Here is an 18,712-nt window from a genome sequence, read left to right on the forward strand (position 1 = left end):
CCCTGCCTCTTCATTCACGCAAATATCTTCTCAGCCTAGTAACGGCTTTGTGCTGGGCCAGCCAGTGATGGGTTGGCTTGAAAGGAGGAAGCAGAGAGTTTGCAAGAACTCCCTGTTCTTCCATGTTCCATCCACCGACACCACCAGGAATTTTTCTTACATTCAAATTATGCATATCCATAAACAAGACGTGTGTTAATACAAACCAATCACCAAAAGTCAGAAATGACAATGGTTTCTGAACCAGGCCCTGTAAGCAAACACTGTTGTCCTTTAATTTCAATTTTTCCATGTTCTCTACCAGTACTCATCTGCATGTAGATATGCATTTTTTTAACTTGTGCATATCTGAAATCATAGCATAGATGCAAATTTGTGTTCTTTTTTTTTCGCTTAATATTATGCCATCTACGTTTTCCCATGTTGCAACAGTCTTCAAAGTTGCTTCTCATCCAGTATTTTTCTTGCACTTAACTTCACAAGAGAAAAGCCTGTCTCTGAGTTATGTCTAGTTCTCTAAAGACCAGGATTTTCTTTCGGATCCACCATCTGTGGTGGAACCGCCGCCAAGATGCAGATTTTCGTGAAGACCCTGACGGGGAAGACCATCACTCTCGAGGTTGAGCCCTCGGATACAGTAGAAAATGTAAAGGCCAAGATCCAGGATAAGGAAGGAATTCCTCCTGACCAGCAAAGACTGATCTTTGCTGGCAAGCAACTGGAAGATGGATGTACTTTGTCTGACTACAACATGCAAAAGGAGTCTACTCTTCATCTAGTGTTGAGACTTCGTGGTGTCGCTAAGAAAAGGAAGAAGAAGTCTTACACCACTCCCAAGAAGAACAAGCATAAGAGAAAGAAGGTTAAATTGGCTGTTCTGAAATACTATAAGGTGGATGAGAATGGCAGAATCAGTCGCCTTTGCCAGGAGTGTCCCTCAGATGAATGTGGTGCTGGAGTTTTTATGACCAGTCACTTCGACAGACATTATTGTGGCAAATGTTGTCTGACCTATTGTTTCAACAAACCAGAAGACAAGTAATTGTGTATTGGTTAATAAAGATATGAGCTAACAACAACAACAACAAAAAGACCAAGATTTTTAATGGCCATGTAAAATGCCATCGGGGGCTTCCCTCGTGGCTCAGGAGTATTCTTGAGCCACTCCAGTATTCTTGCCCGAGGAATCCCATGGACAGAGGGGCCTGGCAGGCTAAATACTCCATGGGGTTGCAAAAGAGTCAGACAACTTAATGACTAAATACCAACAATATGCCATTGCGTGAGGGCACTGCGGTTCATTTAGCTTTTTCGCATGTGTTAGAATGTTCCTATTATTTACAGCAGTGAATAGTAATGACTCAATGGGTACCTTTTTCTGAGAATGTTAGGGCTCAGCAGAGGGATAATGCTGGATCTTTCCTCAGGCCTGTCTGATTTTCCAGTGATACAGCCAGAGTCCAGTAGCTGCTCTAAATCCACAATATCTTAGAGTTGAGGGACTTTGCAACTTCAAACAATAAAGTTGTGTTAACTTCTAGACTTAGTTGGCTCCAGAGCACTATCTCCTGCTAGCTGTTTAGTGAAACCAGTTTGTAGGTCTGTGTGTGTGTGTGCATACACACATATGTGTGGTTGCGTAGAGATGGAGACAACAATAAATAGCTGGCAGTTCTCAGCTGGAGGATTTTATGTGCTGGGAGACATTTGACAAGGTCGAGTGAAATTTCTGGATTTCACAAATGCGGCCATGCTACTGGCATCGAGTGGGTAGAGGCCAGCGATGCCGCTGAGTCTCCTTTGATACCTGTGTTAAAGAGTTACCCGGCCTCAAACACCAGCAGTGCTGTTGTTGAGAAACCATGAGATAGATGATGGATGGGTAGACAGACGGACCTAGACAGACAGGGGCTGGGTGAAAGAGAGTGTGCAGCTTAGGCAAGCTGAAGCTGATTAACTCGCATCACATGCCTACATGATGTATGGGAATCTTGCTGGCCCAAAGCCAACATATAGGCTTGTTCTCAGCTGTGACTTCCCTTCACAGGATGGCCTTAGGCAAGTCTCTCTCCTCTCCAGGTCTCAATGTCTTCAGATTTTAAGTGAGGAAGTTAGACTAGAGGGCCTCTGAAGACCCTTCTCAGGGCTGAAATTCTCTCCTTTTGAAAAATCAACCAAAAGGGTCATGGTTAGAAGCTTAGAATGGTTGAGCAGCAAGTTTCTATAGTGAGAGAGAAATACTCCTGATAATTCCTTGAATTTCAGAGACTGGCTCAGGACCAGGCATACAGAAGGCTATAAATCCACGGCATGTTATAGTATTTCAGGATGATGTCAGCCTCAAGTTATTTCACCTTTTAAGAGAAGCAGTGAAACAGGCCTCAAGCTCTGTGAAGAGGGGAGCCTGGGAGACCCAGCCTGGACATCGAGCCTGCAGTCCCGTCATTGTCCCCTGGAAACACCTATGGGGCCCTGCCAGCACCCTGCCCCCCTTCGTTCTCCATTGACCTCAATATTACAGCTTCACAGAGAGACTGAGAATCTTTGGTGCTCTGCTGCTGCTGCTTATTTCAGAACACGCCAGAGGTGCAAAGTTACTTTCTCAAGATCACACAGCCATTGCAAAACAGAATGAAGATTACAACCCATGTCAGGCTAACTCCAGCCGGCCTCCCAGGCTGCCACCTCTCCGTCCTGAGACATGCTGATCCTGAGCAGTTCCTCTGCAGTAGGCCCAATCAAACCCAATTTATTAGAATCATATATACACACCCTCTTTTCCTGCTGTTACACCATGATCCCTGGAAAAAGCCTTGGGTGGGAAGGGGATTATGTTTCATATTATGATTGACAGAAAATAATTGAGAGAGATTTCCTGTCTCAATTTCTCTTCCTCCCTGCCTCTGCCTGCCGCTTCTCACACATACACGTGCAAGCACACACACCCCCTCATACATCTTTATCTTTGTGCTGGAAGGCTCTGAGCAGCTCAGAATTAATCGACTCCATGAGCCCCATGACTGAGCAAGCTTGCCCTCCCAGCAGTTCAGTCTGAGATAAAACTCCCCCCACGCCTGCTCCAGGCTTGCCAGCAGAGAATAGCAAGGGCCTCCCTCCTCACCGTTCTCCTGTAATGTGCTGCTCTGCACTTACAGCCACCGCTTGCAGATGGCTCAGATGTGAAGCCTTTTCTCTTTTTTTAACTTTTTATTTTGGGTGGGGGGTATAGCTGATTAATGATGTTGTGATGGTTTCAGGTGAGCAGTGAAGAGCCTCAACCATGCATATCCTTATATCTGTTCTCCCCTCCCTTCTAGACTGGCACATAACATTGAGCAGAGTAGCCTGTGCGATTCACTAGGTCCATGTTGCTTATCCATTTTGAATGTAGCAGTGTGTACATGACCATCCCAAACTCCCTAACTGTTCCTTTCCCCCGGCAACCATATGTACATTCTCTTAAGTCCGTGAGTCTCTTTCTGTTCTGTAAGTTCGTTTTGTATCACCTCTTTGATGACGCCCCTTTCTTAGGCTGTCATACAGTATTTCTGCTTTTCTGTCTGACTTCACTCACTGTGACAATCTCTAGATCCATCCGTGTTGCTGCAAATGGCATTATTTCACTCTTTTTCATGGCTGAGCAGTATTCCATTGTAAACACATACCACATCTTCTTTATTCATTCTCTGTGCTCGGACTTGAAGCGTAACCTTCCCTCAAACACACTTGGGTTTTCCAGCTGCAATATCTATCTGCCAACCTGTATGTATTTCTCCAAGAGCTAAAAACAAACACAGAACCATGCTGTCCATTGGTTTTCCTGAGATCTGATCCATCTATCTGCCCAAGGGAAGAAATGGTCATTCTTTTAAGATAGGTAGGGTGGTTTATCACTTCTCAAACTAGAACATACAGGCAAATCATCTGGGGCTGTTGGTAAAAGACTTATTATTTTGATTCTTTAGGTCTGGGGTGGGGCCTAAGGGTTTGCATTTCTGATCACCTCCAGGTGAAGCTGATGATGCCCGTTCTTGGAGTGCACTTGGGGTACCAAGTGGTCAGACAGTGAACAAGGCCCTTGCTGTGTGGAAGGTGATATGCTGGCTACTTACACGCAGTTACTTAGGCCTCGCAAAACCTCTTTCATTGGGGTGGCATTCAGCAGATATTCAACATTTACTTAATGAGATACCATAGTCTGTGCCTGTGGTGGGCATTAGCAGCAGAACTGATTAAGATCCCTGGCTTTGGAACCCAAGGATCTTGGGTTCAGATCTGAACTCCCAACTTACTCATTCGATCATGGGCCACTTATTTCACCTCTCTGTGAGTCAGTGCCCCTCTCATGGGGTTGTGAGATGATTAAGTGTGCTTATACATGTGAAACACTGAACACAAGGCCTGAAAATATGTAATAAATGCTCAAGAAACACTGACTATTATCACTGTTATAATGGTGAGTACGCTCAGTGCTGGCCTTTATGAATATTCACTCTCGTAGGGTACAGAGCTTCGGAAATGGGATTCAGAGATGACAATCAACTTGCTCAACTTCACAGCATTAGTGAAGGCAACATGAGAGCTGGGACCAAGGAGTCAGGGCATAAGAGTTTCATTTAAACAATTTGTGTAGCATATTCACGAACTGGGGCATGCCTTACTTCCTAAGAAGTTGCAGCTGAAATCTTTGCCATCCAGAAATCAAAGGTCTTGAATTGTAATCATGCCTCTGCTTCTAAGTAGTGTGACATCCCCTTGAGTAAGTTGCCTCGCTCCTTTAGGCATCGGTGTTTTCAACTGAAAAATGAAGGGACTGCACAAAATGACTTTGAGACTTCTTCCTACTCCATCACTGATTCATGCCACAAGTCAGAACGGCTCTCAGCTGTGGAGTCATAGGGTGGAGGAGACTGTGGTTACTTTGGGCCGTGCCCCATTCCCCCTTGAGGGATCTGGGGACTCCTGCAGCAGGAAGCAGGGTGCCCAGTTCACCTAACACTCTGACTTCCCCCTGGCAGGCGGCATCGTCTTGAATCCATCTTTCTACGGCATCCCTGGGCACACCCACACCATGATCCATGAGATTGGGCACAGCCTGGGCCTCTACCACATCTTCCGAGGCATCTCGGAAATCCAGTCTTGCAGCGACCCCTGCATGGAGACAGAGCCCTCCTATGAGACCGGAGACCTTTGCAGTGACACCAACCCAGCTCCGAAACACAAGTTCTGCGGTGACCCGGGGCCAGGGAACGACACATGTGGCTTCAACAGCTTCTTCAACACTCCATACAATAACTTCATGAGCTATGCAGGTAAGGCCCACGCTCTGCGGGCCCACACACCGCCCCAGAGTGCCAGTGTCAGACGTGGCCTCCCGGCCTGGCTCAAGCAGGCTGCCTGTCTTTCCTAAGATCTCTTCGTTCCAAATAATCGAGTACCTGTGCCTTCCATGAGTACCTCAGGGATGCAAGGAAGATGTTGTATCTAAAAGCTCCTCAGAAGGATGCTTTGGGAAGCTGACCAGGGCTAAAAGTCAGGAAACCTGAGTAGAAGGGCCGGTTCTGCTGCTAGGTCACCTGCTGCCTTGGGGTCTGTTACTTCCCATCTCTGGGTCCCACTTTTCTCAAGAAAATGGAAACTCTGGACTTGATCGCCGAGGTTTCTCCTACTTTTGCAGCTATAGTTTCCTAAGCTGGTGGTTGTTGAACCTTTAAAAAAAAAAACAACAAAATTTTCACATGCTCTTTTACTGTTTTATTACAGTAAAATAGAATTCTTTTGGTTTTACAAATAATGAAATTATTACATGAGATGGAGTTGTTTTCTCCCTCACTGCATATACCCGCTCAGAGTCCTTTTTAGTACCATCAATAACAGTGTTAATAACTCATTCTGTGCATTCCAAGATCCCCTGCACTTCCTTTTAGTGTATATCAAGACCAGCTCTAGTCCTTATAACATCTTTGGAAAGTTAGCTATCCTGGGACTGTCCTGGTAGTCCAGTGGTTAAGATTCCAGCTTCCGATGCAGGGCATGCAGATTCAGTCCCTGGTTGGGGAGGTAAGATACCATATTCCTTGTGGCCACAAAAACCAAAAAATATAAAACAAAAGCAATATATTAACAAATTCAGTAAAGACTCTACAAATGGTCCACATTATAAAAATCTTTAAAAAAAGAAAAAGAACGAATGAGATACCCTTTCTTAGGATGGTCACAGCCTCACCCCTAGGTCAAGAGACTTTGAGTAAAGCACCAGATGCTTGTGTGTGTTAGCTGAGCATCCAGATCTTTTATAATATTCAACTTAGGTGTTTCTTTCCACCACCAAAGCAAGTGAGCTCTATAAAGGCAGAAATTGTCTCTGAAACATCACTGTTCTCTCCGCGCTTAGCACAGGCCTTGTGTTTTTAAAAAATGTTTGCTAAGAAGAAAGGGAGGAGGGAGGGAGGAAGGAGGAAGAAAACCAAGTAGGGGAAATATGAGTAATTTCTCTAACAACAGGTATATAAAGTTGATTTGTATAGCAATATTTCTACTTATATAAAAGTTTACTGTTCATGGGACTCCCCTGGTGGTCCAGTGGTTAAGACTCCATGCTGCCAATGCAGGAGATATGGGTTCAATTCCTGGTCAGGAAACTAAGATCCCACATACCATGCAGCACAGCCCAAAGATGAAAAAAAAAAAAAAAATCAAACCATTATTGTTCATAAAGGACGTTAATATATGCCATCTTGTTTAACTCTCTCAACAGGCCTATGGGGCTGGAACTACCCCCGTTTCACAGGAGACCGTCTTTTCTCTTTCCCTCTTGTGCCACTCTTCCAAGGAGACCTAGCTGATGGCTGAGTGGGATATTGAGCGATCTGGGTGGTTTTCGAGTCTGTGCCAGAGAGATCATTGTCAGGGAGGTGGGGGCACTCTGAGTGGCTGTGTGACTCTGAGCCTCCATTTCTGCTTAAACCAGGGGAGCCCGCTTCTAGCAGTCTCCGTTTCTGACGGGATTTTGCCTCTGATTGCATTCAAAGAGAGGCTGTCCCTCCTGAAATCCAGAAGACCCACTACCTGTGGGTCTTCCCAGTTTCCCGTTTGGACTGAACGATCTCCGGGGCCATCTCCATGTAAAGTTCATACAGTTCACACCCGAGGTCTCTTGAATGGTCAGCACCCACGCTTGGTGCCATAAACAGCCTCTAGCTTGGGGTCTCTAAAAAAGACCCGAGTGCTAGGGATTTCCTCAAAAGCAGAGTCCTACCATGCTCCCATTCCCAGCCGAGCCGGCATCCATATCCGGTGTCCCGTCCCCTCCCGGAGCCCTGCTTAAGTTCCATTTCTACAGCATCTTTCCTCAGCCAGCTCAGTGCGCTTGGAAAGTAAACGATAACGTGAGTTTGGAAGTTTGCCGGCCTCTTAGGGGCCAGGAGCTGCCACTCGCTACTGGACCCCCATAAACTAAATCTTTTTTTGGTTGTTGTTCCCCTTTGTACAGATCTAAAGGGTGATTGATTTAATGTTGCTTTTCTAAAGGAACCCCTCAGCTCAGTGACCCATTAACAGCAGAACTAATTCACTGAGCTACGATAACAAACTTACACCCGCAAAAGCATATTCAAGGAGACCACGAGCTTTGAAATGTTTGTTTTTCTTAGGATCTCTGATAGATGAGGTGACAAAAGCAGCTGGATGAAATTCAAAATGCAGACCAGGATCGGGTTCTCAGGGCTGGGGAGAGGGACACACGGGGGCTTTGCAGTCAAGACAAGAGGGTAGAGACCGTGCTGGGTCAGCTGCTTAGAGTTCCTTCCTTGTGAGTGCTCTGGCTTTCTGCAGAGATGGGTGTGTTCTGTGTTTGTGTTCACCTGCATGGTAGCCATCAGCCACTTGTTGAGCAAGGAGAGTGAAGCTGAGGACCTGAATTAATTGTTAGTCCTAAGATTGTAATAAATTGAACATGGCTGGTGGCAAGTCTGCAGAAACTACTGAGTGTCTATGACGTGCCAGACACTGTGGGCATTGCCCAACAGGCTTGTCTCATGGAATCATCTAAATAGCCCAAGGGGATAAGTGTATTACTACTGTTCCCACTTTACAGAAGGAGAAAGCATGGCTTAGGCAACTTGTCACCTTCCCAGGGTCACACAGCAAAAACAAGGCATGCCTTTCATGGCAGAGCCTGCATTTAAGCAACAATTATCTGGCTCCCTTTCTGACACTGGGGGAGTTTGAAAGTGTCCCAACTGCTCAGATTAAGCAGACACCAGGCAGGTGCTAGGGCAAGCCTAGTCAAGCACCGGGTGGGTGAGGTCGCGTTGAGCTGTGGGCTAATCCTCAGGCAGGTAGAAAGACGGCAGGTCAGACTCTTACTTCCTGAAGAAAAGATGCCATAAGGAACCCACTAAGAGGACCCCCAAGCCCAGCTTCCTCAACAGTGCAGAAACCAGGCCTTCCCCAGCTATGGGAGCAAGCGTCTTGTCACTGCCGTTCTGCGTATCCCTGTTAGTATGCACTTAAGCTTTGACACAGCAGCCCCACCTCTAAGAAGTATGTCTTAAGGAAATAAATCTGTTAATGTGTTTAAAGATTTAGTCCTAAAAATGTTTTTAGCAACCTTTTTTTCTCCACATATTAATTAGACATCTATTAATTGAAGTGTGTAATAGGCATAGAAGAGAAATGCTTACATGTGTGAAAAATTAGAAGCTTCTTACAAATCCAAAGAGAATGGGTTGCTGAAATGAATCACAAGGCACTCATATGACAGAACATCCTGTAATCACTGAAGATGATGCAGCAGACGGTTGATAGGAACATAGTGGTTCGGAGCATAAAGTCTAGAGTGTGAGAACCAACTTGAATCCTCTGTGTGCCAGCCTTTGACTCTGACCTCAGGCAAGTCCCTTCTGTCTAAGCCTGTTAACTTTATTGGTACATGGAGGACAAACACCCTCACCTTGCATGAGAGTCATACAGGTGAAGGAGTCAGAACTGTCCTTGGTACCAAAACTAGTGTTCAGTAAGTGATGATTAGCAAGATTATCTGTTGACTGTTAATTGTGAAAACACTCCAGAACCTAATGTACAGTATAAGACCTGGCACATATATCATATCTCATCACAAGTGTGGGTATGTTTGTGCGTATGTGTGTATATATATGCATATATATGATGCTCGTGATGATAAGAATTACAGAAATCCATTATAGATATTCATATCCATCTACACATACATATACACTAGATTTTTTTTTAATCTCTAGGTAACATTTAGGTTGATGTTTATGTCTTTGTAACATGCTTGGCACATACCAAGTGTTCTGCAGTAGATATAATCATCTATTGCTCTTACTGTTATTATCATTGTTTTTAAAACAACAAAACCTTCAGTTATTCTTGCACTAGAAGTGGGTGAGCTAGCTGCATGCTCCCCTTGGCTGTGGAAGGCAGGTAGGGTCATGAGTCCCCGTTTCACAGTGGGTGGAAACAAGGCTGTCAGGGATCAGCATTTTGTCTGAAGTCCCACAGGCAGTGGCAGCCCTGAACCTCCCTGCCCTGTGGCCTTCCAGCTGCAGGTGGAAATTGCTCTTGAGAACAAAGTTTAGATTGCAAACTCACAGCACGACATCAACAGCATGGGGACTGGTGTAGCCTCCCAGAATACTGAAGTCCCCCACGTCCTTTCTGGCTGGAGGCAGCATGGGGACAGAATAGGTTGGGTTGGCTGGTCCTAGAGACCAGGACGAGGGGCCACAGGTGTCAGGAGGGGCAGCCTTCAGAGGCAGGAAGCTAAGAGCAGCCAACTGGAAACGTCAGCTAACTGGGGCAGAGCCTTTATGATGGACAGAAACCCTTTGGTACCTCACCCAGGATTCCAGCAGCGGTTCAGTCTCTAAGCTTTCTAGCTCTGGGAGGGATGTTTTTTGACTTCAGTTTTAAAGTTCAGGTACAGTTCTGTCCTCTTTCCAGCCTGTGTCACCTACCCATTTTTCAAACTTTTAAATTGGCAGACATGGAAATGGCTAATTTTTAAGTTATAAAAGGAAACTAACTCCTTTGGAGGAAGAAAACCAAACAAATCAGAAGATAGAGAGGAAAGCAAATTGCTGATTTTCTCTCTCGTTCATCAAATGAACGCTGTATGTGTTCCAGCTCATGGAAGCCACACCATCACTCTAGGTTGTGGGTTGATATAAATGTCCCCAACTTATACACAGGGGGCCTGAGTTTTAGAGTTACTTCCTTGTTTGGGAAATGACTGGTTAGAATTCTGTTCTGTGCATGTGCCTTAATGTAGAGTCCTCCCCCTATTAATAGACAGATGTGTTATTTCTAATGTTTTTTCTATGTAAATGATATTTCAAAAGAGGTCCTTGTACATACGTTTTCCCTCATGTTTGTTCATGAGTATCTATCCATCGAATTCCTAAATGGCGATGTTGCAAAGTCAAAGAGAGTGAATATTTTACATTCTGGTTTTTTTCCTGCTTCTAGTTTCCTAACACTCACCCACATTAGTGTATGTGTACACACACACGTGCACACATGCAGGCACACACACACAGGTGCCTGCACTATCCCAAGACCCGAGGCAGTGGGCATTCACTGAGCACTGCTCCTGCCTCTTGATGCTACACTTGCCATGACCTTCAGCAGCATTCTGACATCAGCACTCTTGTTATCATCATTATCTCCACTTTACAGGTGGGAAACTGAGGCACAGTGGTCATAAAATCATTTGACTCCGGATCATTCACCCATGAATCTAACTACATAACCCTTACTTCTTTAGCCAGAATGCCCTTCCCCTGCTTTTAACCTATTTAGTGGCTTTTCCAAAACTTTCGGGATGAAGTACAAAGTCCTTAGTAACAAAGGAAAATGTACCAGCCCATCCAGTCCTTCTTAGACCACTGGGGGCAATTGGAGTCTTATTTTCCAGGCAAAAGCAACCCATAGCCTGTTTTGTATCCAAGGAGTTACATGCAAGTATCTGAGCTTGAAAGTAATTTGTGCAACTAGTCATTCTTTGGTGGTATTCTCTGAAGGACTCTGGGCTCTTCTGCTTCTTCCAAATGTATAAAAGTCTTCCCCAGGGTGCTGGCAAGGAGACCATCAAAAATTGCTAAGGGGATCAGAGGCAGCTTCTGTGTATAACCTCCTCACACTCCTATCCCTTCCCCAAGCTGGATTCTCAAGGTCATGTCCAACTGCCCAGCACCTGCCTGAACTTATTTTCTGTTTGTTTGATAAGAGAAAGTGAGTTTATGCTGCGGAATTCCCATGGTGGGTTTATTTTAAGATCTGGCGAGCCCCGTTCTCCTCTGTCTGGGGCCCAGCTGCAGAAACCCTGGCCAGGCGGACACCTCTGGGAAGTGGTGTTTTTGGAAACCAAGCCAAAACAGTGCCTTGATCTGCCCCTGGGGCAGCTGAGTAAAGCTGTTGGAGGGAGAGACGGGAGGCAAGCTTCCTCCTTGGCAGGGAAGAGTCTCGGGTCATGGCCTTCACTCCTCATCCTAGAAAACAGAGGGTAGAATTGAAGGTCATTAGATCTAAAGACATTCAGAAATGAGATTGTATTCTGGTCCCCTCCAACTCAGGCTCAACTCCTATTTATCAAACACCTGCAGGACACTTTGCCCATACAAGGTCTCATGGACACTCAGAAAAAAAGTTCTCATATTGATTAGAAACGTGGCCTTGGAGTCAAGACTGCCTGGGTTCACACCTCAGATCTGCCCCTAGCTCTGTGATCTTTAAAAAGTAGTGAGGCCTCTCTCAGCCTCAGGTTCCTCCTCTGTGAAATGGAGTGATCAGAGTATTTACTCCAAAACTAGTGGGAGAATTACACGTGCCCAAAGCACAGTATCCCGTGTACGAAGCATGTACTAAGCCCACAGTCAGTGTCCCAGCGACAGCGCTGTGCAGAAAGTGTCGCTGTCCTTGCATCCCTGCCGTGGACACCGAAGGCTGGATGCTGAGCCTGGACTACTGCCGAGTCTCCCTGTGCTCACTGCCCAGGGCTCATTGCTTCTGTGGTCCTGAGCTGCCCTTTCTGCCATCCCTCATCTTCTTCCCCAGTCTTAACCGTGTAACCTGGTTGACCCAGGACCTCCCCTAGAAGCCTCTCCAGTTTATCCGTCTTCCCCAACACACCATCTCCTTGTCGTTGGGGACTGGCGTCACAAACTTGAACAGCCTATAACCACCTTGAGCCACACAGCAAGCTGACCTTTGCTCTGTAGCTAGACTGGTAGCTCCCGACAGCAGGAGTGCTGTAGGTTTCCGTGGCCCTTGGCTTCGAGCAGAGAGTATAGAATCAATGCTCAGAAGGCTGGTTTGGAAAGCAGAATTGCTGCATCAGTAAGGAGCAGAATTAATGAATGAGCGATGAACAAATGTGAAGGTGGGAGTGAAGGAACAAGTAAGCATATGAAAGAATGAGTGAGCAAATAGACAGGACACGAGTGGATGACTGAGAGATATTGACTGATTGGCTGGAACTTACTGACCTGTGGATGGGGGCCCGTGGAAAGCGGCTCGTCTTGCCCTTGTCCTTACCCATGACCTCCCTCTCCAGGCTCAGACGTGCCTTTTCAGGCCCATCCGCCCTCCCCCTCCTAATGCTCCCTCTCACCTGTCTGCAGAAGTGATGACTGCACTAATTTGTTCACAGACCATTAACTCTCGAGCACTGGAAGAGGCCAGCTCCCAGTTGGCAAGGGCCGGGGTGCTGGCTTCCGGGCCGCCCGGGAGGCATCATCATTCTCTTGCCTGTCGGTCCGTGCAACGAGGTGCTTATCTCTCCCTCTGCCTGCTTGCAGATGACGACTGCACCGACTCCTTCACACCCAATCAGGTCGCCAGAATGCACTGTTACCTGGACCTGGTGTACCAGGGCTGGCAGCCCTCCAGGAAGCCAGTGCCCATCGCCCTCGCCCCCCAGGTCGTGAGCCACACGCCCGACTCTGTGATGCTGGAGTGGTTCCCTCCCATCGACGGCCACTTCTTTGAAAGGTGAGTGTGGCCTGTGAAGTGTTGATCCCTCTCTCTCTCTCCTGCCAAGAGGAGGGAAACTTGGAAGGGAAACAGCCTTGGAGAGGGATTTCTCAGTGTCTTTTATTGTTGCTCTTGTTTAACAAGTGCCCACAAGTGCCCAGATGGTAAAGAATCTGCCCGCAATGCAGGAGACCCTGGGTCAGGAAGATCCCTGGGTCAGGAAGATCCCCTGGAGAAGGAAATGGCAACCCACTCCAGTATTCTTGCCTGGAGAATCCCATGGTCAGAGGAGCCTGCCTGGTGGGCTACGGTCCATGGGGTCGCACAGAGTTGAACACGACTAAGGGAATAACACACACACTCGAGGACTAACTGGTACAGCGACTGCTCCATGTAGACGTTGTAGATTTGGGGATCAGGGAATACATAAATGATTGCTAACAGAAATTAATGAGTAATGATGCATAATTTCTGTGGTGAATATTAAGCTTTGCTTTATTGTTAAAAGCCTGGAAACTTCTGTCTCCTGAACCTCGTCTGGAATGGAGGTACTGGTCACATCTCATGAGCTTGGGCATTTACCTGCCTCTGGTTAATGAGCTAACTCCTTTGTATACACGTAGTACCATATAAGAAGGGCACATTATATATGGATGGTACACATGCATATATATATATATATATATATATATACATGTATTTTTGTATAACGAGCATCTTTGCCTCTGTTGTTTAATAGAACTGAAGGTAGAATTTTTAGAAGATCAGATCAGATCAGATCAGTCACTCAGTCCTGTCCAACTCTTTGCGACCCCATGAATTGCAGCACACCAGGCCTCCCTGTCCATCACCAACTCCCGGAGTTCACTCAGACTCATGTCCATCGAGTCAGTGATGCCATCCAGCCATCTCATCCTCTGTCGTCCCCTTCTCCTCTTGCCCCCAATCCTTCCCAGCATCAGAGTCTTTTCCAATGAGTCAACTCTTCGCATCAGGTGGCCAAAGTACTGGAGTTTCAGCTTTAGCATCATTCCTTCCAAAGAAATCCCAGGGCTGATCTCCTTCAGAATGGACTGGTTGGATCTCCTTGCAGTCCAAGGGACTCTCAAAAGTCTTCTCCAACACCACAGTTCAAAAGCATCAATTCTTTGGTGCTCAGCCTTCCTCACAGTCCAACTCTCGCATCCATACATGACCACAGGAAAAACCATAGCCTTGACTAGACGAACCTTTGTTGGCAAAGTAATGTCTCTGCTTTTGAATATGCTATCTAGGTTGGTCATAACTTTCCTTCCAAGGAGTAAGCGTCTTCTAATTTCATGGCTGCAGTCACCATCTGCAGTGATTCTGGAGCCCAAAAAAATAAAGTCTGACACTGTTTCCACTGTTTCCCCATCTATTTCCCATAAAGTGATGGGACCGGATGCCATGATCTTCGTAGAAGATCAAGGGATGATAAGTCAAGGCACAAGATGCCTTAGTTGGGCTCCTGTCAGTCACTTCCTAGCCGTATGGCCTTGGGCAAGTCAGTTTCTCCCCCTGAGTCATACTCCACTGAAAGGTGGGTCTAATGATGCCTCAGTGGTCTGAAGGTGGAAACATGAATGAAATCATTTCTTGTGGTTCCTTTCAACATTGGGTCTCCCCAAGGCACTGAAGCTTTAGGGGATTTTAAAGGATCATGAAGATGTACTAACATGTTGATATTTAATTTGGTTGGAACTTGGCTATAAATTAGTATGGATTAGTATTTTTGCCCCCTCCCAGACCTGAATGTTTTATTCAATAATGGTAATACAATATTGAAGATGGTGGAAATAATAACCAGCTGATGATGAATTAATATTACTCAATGGTTGTTCATGCTGTTTACCAATTGCTCACTCTGCTCTGGATTCTGTACTAAATGCTCGCTGTACAGTCTCATTTCATCTGTTTGGTAATTTCTGTAAAAGGAGAATAACTTCTTCATTTGCCAGATGAGGAAGGGATTGGAGTTCAAAGAGGCAGAGAGATTTGGCCAGAAGCCCATAGAAAGTGGTGGGAGCCAGGCTCCGACTCACATTTTGCAGCGTCTTATCTCAGGCTCGCATGTTCTTTCATTAAGTTTTTCCAAAACTTGAATTGTGAAGGAGGTGTTACTCTCCACTTCATAAAGGCCATAAAATGTGGCAGTGAACTCTCACGAGTATGTGTGTGTGTGTTCATAAAAACATATTAGATCATGGCATCACAATTAAATTTGGGCTCCAATTTTCCTTCAGTACTATCAGTCCTTGAATCTAGAACCTTCTTTTGACAGCTGGATGCATGTGATCACGGAGAAAGGAAATGCACTCCTTAGATGCTCTGTAGAAACCCCCTTCCTCTGCCCCAGCGCCCTCACTGGGAGCTCAGAGCTGGGTTTGGGAAACCTCATGTGACACTTCAGAGCAGCCTTTCCAGCAGCCCATGGATTTATTTATTTTTTCTGTGGCGATGAGAAGTATCAGACTTTTGGTCAAGCCTTGGCCTCGATTCCACGTAGAAATGGAAGTTTTGTAAATGAAGCTTCCTGTGTGTGTATTCAATTTGTATTTCATAAAGCAGTTATTGTCCATTAAATAAATACCATCTGATTGTTGGAAACCTATTGGAGGGTTAATTGTTGTGTAATGAGATATGTCTCTATTACATGGGGCCCTCAGCTTCAATCAGTATGTTTTTAATAACCTGTAGTCAGTTGGTACTTGAGGCTCATACAATAGCTATTCTGTTCAGTCTAAGATTTCATAATGGAGTTATCATATGTTAAATTAAAACTGACATTTTAGAAACATATCTAATTAGGGTTAACAGCTATGTAGACTGTAGTCTATGACTGAAGGAAGTAGGTCAGCAAGTTCAATAAATTGTTTTAAAGAAATAAATCTATCCATCTCCCATACGCAAGGAGTTCATACTCATGGAAATTGGCTTAGTACAAAGTGCACAAGCTTTGATGTCAAGCAGACTGTATTCCAGTCTCAACTTTACCTCTTCCAGCCTAGGGGACCTTGGGTGAGTTTCTCACCCCTCTGATTCTTTCTGGCCTTCTTGAGTCTTCTTCCATAAAAAGTGCTAACCATACCCACTCCACCTGGCTTCTGTGGGGAATTTAATAAGATGACATCTGTGATATGCCTAGCACACACACTCTATGCTCAGGAAACACTAGCTCCCATCTTGTACAAAGTTTCCCAGAGCTGTTGAGCTACTTGAAATCCTCTTTCCCTGCAGAATCTCTGATGTTTTCCACTCCATTCATCAATGCCAACCTCTAGCCCCTGGCCATCGTCATGTCCTCCTGCTGTTCCTCACATCTGTGGTCAGAGAGAATACAAGGGTTTTCCTTAAAAAAACATACTCAGATCCTCCCACCGCCTGTGTCCTCACACATGGGCAACTGAATAAATAATTCAAGGCCACCCCTGGCTTTTTTAACTCCTGCATTTTTATCTGTCTTGCAAACATGTGTTGACTAGATGGTTTCAGTTTTCTGAACAATGGGCTGTGGTATATAGTAGAAAGAATGCTGGACTGGGAACCAAGAGACCTGAGTCTGAAGTCTTTGCAACTTCATTCATTTCTTCTTCCTCTTTGGCCTCAGTTTTCCGATCTGTAAACTAAAGGGGAATCTAGCCTTTCTCAGCCAAGGTTCTTTTTCCAAGTCTCAGAATGTAGAAAATGACTTGAGTGACTATTTTCTCAATTGTCCTAAGGATAGTACATAACTAGTACCATTCTAGATGCCTAGGAGAGAGCTTAATTCCTTCTGTACAGTGGGTACCTTAGAGAAGCACTGTCCAATAGAACTTTCTATAATGTAATATCCAGTATGGTAGCTGTAAGCCAGCTGTGGCTAGGGAGCACTTGAACTGTGATGAGTGTAACTGAGGAACTGAAATGAATTCTATATTAATTTTAATTCATTTAGATTTGAATAGCCACGTGTTACTAGGGGCTGCTAAAGTAGATGGCACAGATTTGGAGCTTTAAACTTTAATTCTCATGGATCATGTGTAAGAAAGGTGATCTCTTCCAGTGTTAGCATCCTTTAGCATCCTGTGTTTCTATGATTTCAGTGTGTATGTGTGTGTGTGTGTATTTCTGTCTGTGTACATACAGGTGCCTGTTAAAATCAAATAAATGCCAAGGATTAGAAACACATTTGACATACCCTGAATGTGTAGGATATGGCATGGTTTTGGTAAAGTCTGTTTTGACTGTGAGTTTCTGAGCTTTGACCTTCGTATAGTTATTCTGTAACCATGATCCTCAGCTTCCTTATCTGTAAAATGGGAACTTCACCCACCATATACAGGATCACACCTTTGCTCTTTATTTCCTGACTTTGCTTTTACCTGTGCTCTTCTTTTCCCAATTCATTCTTCATTCATCATTCAGGCTGATCTTTTAAAAATGTGAATTGGATCATGTCACCCACATTATAACCCTCCAGTACCTTCCCACCCCTCTTATGTGTAATCTGCAAGGGGTCTGCGGAGCCTTCCATCCTGTGGTCCTTGCCTGCTTGCCCCACTGGCGCTCTCACTGCTGTCTTCCATTTGTGACTCTTGCCACTCGAGTTTCCTTCAGGGCCTCTATGGACCAAGGCCGTCTCTCCCGCCTCGGTCCTTTGCATACCTTAAGACAGAGCCTGGACCACTTTACTCCACTCTCGGTGTTGTTCTTGGATCTGCACTGAGGTCTGCCAGCGTTGTGCCCATCCGAAGCCCCTGCACAGCCCCTCATTAGTCTCTCCTACATCATCTGTTGACTCTCCTTCTAGCAGTAATTCAACCTGTACTTTGTACACATTATTTTCCTATTGGTTTATGGACTGTTGCCTCTGCTGGATTGCAGGGTCTATGAGGGCAGGTACCACATCAAATCTCCTCTCCCATGGATGGTTAATGTCTGGTAGTTGCACAGTGCTAGCAACCAGAGATTGTTCAATGAGTATCCAGTGAATGAACAGGTGAAATATTGAGTGAACACGCGAACCCATGATTGAGCATGAGGGAATGCACTTTGTGGAACTCTGTGTAAATAAGGCCCATTTACTGTCGGGTGGATGACAGTTTATTAATTCGTCAAAGTATTTATAGGGAACCTACAGTTGTCAAAATCACTGCAGATGGTGACTGCAGCCATGAAATTAAAAGACACTTACTCCTTGGAAGGAAAGCTATGACCAACCTAGAGAGCATATTGAAAAGCAGAAACATTACTTTGCCAACAAAGGTCCATTTAGTCAAGGCTATGGTTTTTCCAGTGGTCATGTATGGATTCGAGAGTTGGACTGTGAAGAAGGCTGAGCACCGAAGAACTGATGCTTTTGAACTGTGGTGTTGGAGGAGACTCTTGAGAGTCCCTTGGACTGCAAGGAGATCCAAACAGTCCATTCTAAAGGAGATCAGCCCTGGGTATTCTTTGGAAGGAATGATGCTAAAGCTGAAACTCCAGTACTTTGGCCACCTCATGTGAAGAGCTGACTCATTGGAAAAGAGTCTGATGCTGGGAGGGATTGGGGGCAGGAGGAGAAGGGGACGACAGAGGATGAGATGGCTGGATGGCATCACTGACTCGATGGATGTGAGTTTGAGTGAACTCTGGGAGATGGTGATGGACAGGGAGGCCTGGCGTGCTGTGATTCATGGGGTCGCAAAGAGTCGAACACGACTGAGCGACTGAA

General features: G+C 45.4%; 1 protein-coding gene and 1 pseudogene across 1 annotated transcript in view; both read left to right on the forward strand.

The window, feature by feature from the left end:
• The window catches only part of PAPPA (pappalysin 1), a 266,669-nt gene that overhangs the window by 58,577 nt on the left and 189,380 nt on the right, over positions 1-18,712 (forward strand). Inside the window, exons 4-5 of the mRNA XM_024996354.2 lie at positions 5,019-5,312; positions 12,822-13,014. Of these exons, the coding sequence (XP_024852122.1) occupies positions 5,019-5,312; positions 12,822-13,014 (487 nt within the window). The remainder of the gene's footprint in view (positions 1-5,018; positions 5,313-12,821; positions 13,015-18,712) is intronic.
• Positions 512-1,098, forward strand: LOC100138124 (ribosomal protein S27a pseudogene; annotated as a pseudogene).

This window comes from Bos taurus, chromosome 8 (assembly GCF_002263795.3).
Source record: "Bos taurus isolate L1 Dominette 01449 registration number 42190680 breed Hereford chromosome 8, ARS-UCD2.0, whole genome shotgun sequence".
In the NCBI taxonomy this organism is placed as follows: Eukaryota; Metazoa; Chordata; class Mammalia; order Artiodactyla; family Bovidae; genus Bos; species Bos taurus.